Raw genomic sequence first — 6,000 nt, forward strand, 5'->3', positions numbered from 1 at the left:
ACATGGTACTCCCTCCCACCCTCCATCCACCCTTGATATAAAGATAAATGTTTTTTTGCATGAAATTTATGCACTTACCACAACAATGAGTCGCAGTCCATGCATTATAATCATTAGGGCCATTCCTAATAAGCCAAATATGTTTTTCCGGATGACATGATTCCCCCCAAGGCCAAGTGGAATTGTAAATACTAATGCAGCAATACACACTGCACCTACTGTTGCCACCTGTCCACGGCTTACCTACAACAATGAAGTAAGCGAACATTAATTCAAAAAGTGTTAGACAACTGTTGGTGTGTCTGTTGGGCTGTCTTCTTGTTCTCTGTTGTGGCCCATTTGGCCCAGCCCAGTCCTGACCTATATAAGGTGCTTCTATCTCTGTAACCCTAGGAAGAGAGAGTTCCTCCCTGCAGCCTCCTACCTCAGGTTAGGCCCTCACCTCTGTCCACATGGTATCAGAGCAAGGGGCAGTGAGGGCAACGACGGGAAGGACTGCCGATCTGGAAGCCTAGTCTGCTGTGGCTGCTAGGAGGAAGAGGAAGAGGAAGGGAGCAGGCTGCTGCGGCGGCAAGGAGGGGAAGGCAGTGACAAGTAAGGAGACGAAGAGGCATCCTGCGGGTAAGTCCTTTGGTGATTCTGAGAGGTTAGTTTGGTGTCAAGCATGGGGGACAACAGGGATTTGGCCAAGGCTCTGGAGAAGCTGGCAGAACTTATCACTACCAAAGGAGATGGAGGAGGATCTGCTGGAGGGGGAGCAATCGTTCCCCATACCATCATCGGTCAGAAACTTGAGCTGCCGGCGAATGAAATCAAGTTGGAAGGAGTGGCCAACTATCTCCGGTGGTCAAGGAGGGCGCTGTTGATTTTGAACTCGAAAGGGCTGGATGAACGTGTGAGTGGTGAAGCTGCAGAACCAGCAGACAAGACCAGTCCGGAATGGAAACAGTGGAATGCCATAAACTCTCTGATTGTGGCATGGTTGCTTAACTCTTTGGTTCCTAACATTGCTGCTTCTGTAGAGGCACTCACAAAAGCTTCAGAGGTATGGGACACCCTATCAAATCTTTATTCTGGAAAGGGGAACATTATGTTGATTGCTGAGATTGAGGATAAAGTGCATGACTTGCAACAAGGAAACAAAACTGTGATGGCATATGTGGCTGAGTTGCAGCATCTTTGGGGAGATTTAGATCATGTTGATCCTCTGGAACTTGCCCATGGGGAATGTGTGAGTGCTGCTGCAAGCTGGATTGAACGTCGGCGAGTCATGAAGTTCTTGAAGGGTCTTAATCAAGATTTTGAGGGGAGAAGGGCTGCTTTACTGCATCAAACCACTACCCCTTCTCTCAAAGAAGCCATTGCAGCTATGTCCAGAGAGGAAGTGCGTCTGAATATGACAAAGGGAAGCGATTCTGTCCCTCATCCAACCTTCTACACTAACGAGAGACAAGAGATGAGAGACTGCTATACTTGTGGGCAGAAGGGACACTTGAAGCATCAGTGTACCTCCTTTGCTACATCCAGTAGGGGGAGAGGAGGATACACACATGGCAGAGGAAGCTACAGAGGAAGAGGTGATGGCAGAGGTAGTGGACAGCCATATGGACAGCACCATGGAAGAGGTGGTGGACAGCACTATGGCAGGGGTAGTGGACAGCCATATGGATATCAGTATGGCAGGGGTGGAGGACAGCAGCACGCTATATCACCCAAGGCACATATGGCAGCAGCTTCAGAGTCAACTACCAGTACCTCTCAGGGACAATCAAAGGAACAAGGACAAAATGAAGCAACCTTTGGGAACTCTGCTCACTATGTCTACAAAGATGAAGGTAATATTGATAGAGTTTCTATGGCCACTCATAATGCTAATTCAGATTGGATTCTTGATTCTGGAGCATCCAAACATGTTACTGGAAATATTAGTGAGTTTGACTCTTATACTCAGTATCCTTCCACACATAGAGGCACTATCCAAACAGCTGATGGCACAGCACAATCTATAAAAGGGGAGGGGTCGGTGCAATGTACACCCAACATAAAATTGTCATCAGTTCTACATGTTCCTGCTTTTCCAGTAAATCTGCTATCTCTAAGTGCCTTGATTGATCAGCAGGACTACCGTATAATAGTTGATAGATATATGTGTTTAATTCAGGAAAGGGAGAGCAGCAAGAAGATTGGGACTGCAACCAGGCATAGAGGTCTTTGGCACATAGATCGTGACAAGATGGGGCATGATGCTAGTTCTGTGCTTGCTGCGATTGTTGGAGGAAAGGAGAGTATGGCACTAGTTCATCATTGTCGAATGGGTCACATGGCGTTTGATAAAATGTTTCGAGTTTTTCCTGATGTAATGAATGGAGTGGACAAAACCAAATTATGTTGTGATGCCTGCGAATATGCTAAGCATACGAGAACCTCTTATGTTAGTAGAGGGATTAGAAGTGTATCCCCATTTGTGTTAGTGCACTCTGATGTATGGACGTGTCCTGTTGTGTCAGTAAGTGGCATGAAGTACTTTGTGACTTTTATTGACTGCTATTCCAGAATGACTTGGATCTATCTTATGCGTCACAAAGATGAAGTGTTCACTTGTTTCCAGAGTTTTTGTGCCTATGTGAAAAACCAATTCAATGTTCAGGTGCAAGTGATCAGAACTGATAATGGTACTGAATATATCAACAAACCTTTTGCTGCTTTCTTATCTTCGCAAGGTATACTGCACCAGACTTCATGTCCTGACACTCCTCCCCAGAATGGAGTTGCTGAGCGGAAGAATAGGCACATTCTTGAAGTGGCTCGATCTCTTATGTTTACCATGAATGTTCCAAAATTCTTATGGAGTGAGGCAGTTATGACTGCTACATATTTGATCAACAGAATGCCTTCAAAGATTCTAGGTATGCAGTCTCCTTGCCAACTCCTTCTAAATAACAATGACTTTGTTGTACCACCCAAACTCTTTGGCTGTACATGTTTTGTAAGGGATCACAGGCCATCTGTTGGCAAGCTAGATCATCGGGCTATCAAATGTATCTTTATTGGCTATTCCTCCAGACAGAAGGGTTACAAGTGTTGGAGTCCCACTGACAGGAGGACATTTGTAAGCATGGATGTTACGTTTCGCGAGTCAGAACCATTTTATGACGGTGAGAGTGATCTTAGTGGCTTGTTCCAGGGGCTTGACCATCTTGGTGATGCTCAAGAGGGGGAGCAACAGCAAGGTGCTGATCAAGAGCAGCAAGATGGTGACCAACAACAACATCAACAATTTCCTATTGTTGCGGAGATTCCTGCAATTCCTGGTACACCTACACCACCTAGACCTGTACCACCACAAAGATGGCTGCAGAATCCACTTGTGTACTCTAGAAGACAAGTACAAAGGGAACAAGTAGATGCACCGGAGGAGCAACAAGACCAGGGGCAGGGGGAGCAACCCATTGGACCAGAAAATCAAGGAAGTACAAGTGTAGATTCTGCAGAGGAGAATCAATCTCAGACTGAGTCCAATAATAGCCTAGACTTGCCAATTGCAATAAGGAAAGGGATAAGAAATGTTGGGCCCCCAAAGCGACTGAGTTATGATGACTATGACATAGGAAATTATATTTCCTACGAGGCATTGTCACCCACTTTTCGGGCTTTTGTTGCTTCACTGCAAACTGTATCTGTTCCTAAGGATTGGAAGGCAGCCAGGTTGGACCCGAGATGGTGCAATGCTATGATGGAAGAGTTAGAGGCCTTGAAGAAAAATAAAACATGGGAGTTAACAGATCTCCCTAAAGGAAAGAATACAGTAGGCTGTAAGTGGATCTATTCTGTAAAACAAAATGCAGAAGGAAAAGTGGAGAGATATAAGGCAAGACTTGTGGCAAGAGGATATAGTCAGACTTATGGCATTGACTATGATGAGACATTTGCACCAGTGGCAAAAATGAGCACTGTCAGAATTTTGATCTCTTGTGCAGCAAATTTCGGATGGCCCTTGCATCAACTTGATGTCAAAAATGCATTTCTGCATGGTGATCTTCAAGAGGAGGTGTATATGGAGATGCCACCAGGATTTGTCAGACCTGAAACTAAAGGGAAGGTATGTAGACTGAAGAAATCTCTATATGGTCTCAAACAATCTCCACGGGCCTGGTTTGACAGGTTCAGACAAGTGGTGTGTGGCATGGGTTATGGTCAATGCAATGGAGACCATACCTTATTTTTAAGACATTCGGAGCAGAAAATCACTATCCTTGCTGTGTATGTTGATGATATTATCATCACGGGAGATGATGTTGTGGAAATCGCAAAACTGAAAGGATGCTTGAGTCAGGCCTTTGAGGTGAAAGATTTGGGAAAACTTAGATACTTCCTTGGAATAGAAGTTGCAAGATCGTCAAAAGGGATATCACTATCTCAAAGAAAGTATACATTGGATCTCTTAGATGATATGGGCATGTCAAAAGCCGAGTGGCTTCAACACCTATTGACCGTAACACTAAAATCACAAAGCAGAGTCTGGAGAACCCATAAACAAGGAGAAATACCAAAGACTTGTTGGGAGACTAATATACTTATGCCACACGAGACCAGATATATCATTTGCAGTAAGTGTAGTGAGTCGCTATATGCATGATCCGAGGGATGGACACCTGGAAGCAGCTCAAAGAATCTTGAGATACTTGAAGGGCACTCCGGGAAAAGGAGTGTTGTTTAAAAGTAATGGACACCTAAATGTAGATGGATATTGTGATGCGGATTGGGCTAGCTGCTTAGATGATCGAAGATCCACCTCAGGGTATTGTGTTTTTGTTGGAGGAAATTTGGTGTCGTGGAGAAGTAAGAAACAATCTGTTGTCTCGAAATCAACAGCCGAAGCTGAGTACAGAGCTATGTCACAGGGCCTGGGTGAAATGTTGTGGGTACGAAACCTTCTAAGAGAGCTGAAAATTTTAAGGCAAGGAAGCTTGAAAGTGTGGTGTGATAATATGTCTGCCATAAACATAGCAAATAACCCTGTCCAGCATGAGCGAACTAAACATGTGGAGATAGACAGATTCTTTATTAAAGAAAAGATTGATGCAGGGATTATCTCATTGGCTTATGTGAGATCAGGACAACAAGTGGCAGACTGTTTAACAAAGGGACTGGGCTCAAAGGAGTGTAATCTTGCCTGTGCCAAGATGGGGATGATTGACATTTATCACCCATCTTGAGGGGGAGTGTTAGACAACTGTTGGTGTGTCTGTTGGGCTGTCTTCTTGTTCTCTGTTGTGGCCCATTTGGCCCAGCCCAGTCCTGACCTATATAAGGTGCTTCTATCTCTGTAACCCTAGGAAGAGAGAGTTCCTCCCTGCAGCCTCCTACCTCAGGTTAGGCCCTCACCTCTGTCCACAAAAAGCAAAATCAATAAATGATTTATGCTGAGATACATACCTGATAGATTCTTTTGTGGCGGTTAATCAAGAAAACAAGTAGAATTATGAAGAAACAGCCGCATATGCAATTGGTAATAAATATGTTGCAGCTCTCCGCCAAATCAGAAACTGTTAATCCGTAAATCATCATAGACATGTAGTAAAGTATAGTAGATACTGCCATATGTTTCCAAATATTAAGGTGTCCTGTTCTCCAGCGAAAAAGCTGAATATGTAGTCCTTCCTCAAATGTCAGAATGGAGTACCTGTACGTGACAGTATTCTAGAGGTCAAATAATTGTCTAGAGGTGCACTTATCCAAACATGACTCAGAAATATGAAAACTATGCTTTTCTGTGTGCCAATTATCCATGTTCGATATTCACTATACGTCTTATAAAGGGAATGTTGAACGAACAACATATTTGCTAGTGAGTTGAGCTTACCAGGGAGCTAGGCAAGCTAAGATGGAAAGGACATCGGCAGTGTATCTATCTGCAACCAATGTTTACCGTTCCTGAAACAGAATTGCATGGTGAATTATGGAGCAATGACCACATTTTCTTATCCAACCAAGCATTGA

The 6,000-nt window shown here is 44.1% G+C and overlaps 1 protein-coding gene across 1 annotated transcript; it reads left to right on the top strand.

The window, feature by feature from the left end:
* Window positions 1–664: 664 nt before the first annotated feature.
* On the top strand, window positions 665–6,000 carry LOC139838085 (uncharacterized). Its single transcript, XM_071827437.1, has 6 exons — window positions 665–2,080; window positions 2,162–2,269; window positions 2,648–2,800; window positions 2,887–2,906; window positions 3,064–4,099; window positions 5,944–6,000. The coding sequence occupies exons 1-6, from the start codon at window positions 665–667 to the stop codon at window positions 5,998–6,000; spliced, it is 2,790 nt and encodes a 929-aa protein (XP_071683538.1).

The sequence above is a fragment of the Lolium perenne genome, chromosome 3, assembly GCF_019359855.2.
Source record: "Lolium perenne isolate Kyuss_39 chromosome 3, Kyuss_2.0, whole genome shotgun sequence".
Taxonomy (NCBI): Eukaryota; Viridiplantae; Streptophyta; class Magnoliopsida; order Poales; family Poaceae; genus Lolium; species Lolium perenne.

Coding starts and splice junctions, on each gene's coding strand:
- LOC139838085 (XM_071827437.1), top strand. CDS start 665: ATGGGGGACAACAGGGATTTGGCCAAGGCTCTGGAGAAGCTGGCAGAA. Junction 2,907..3,063: donor AATGCCTTCAAAGATTCTAG/GTATGCAGTCTC, acceptor CTATTCCTCCAG/ACAGAAGGGTTACAAGTGTT. Junction 4,100..5,943: donor GACCTGAAACTAAAGGGAAG/GTATGTAGACTG, acceptor TTCCTGAAACAG/AATTGCATGGTGAATTATGG.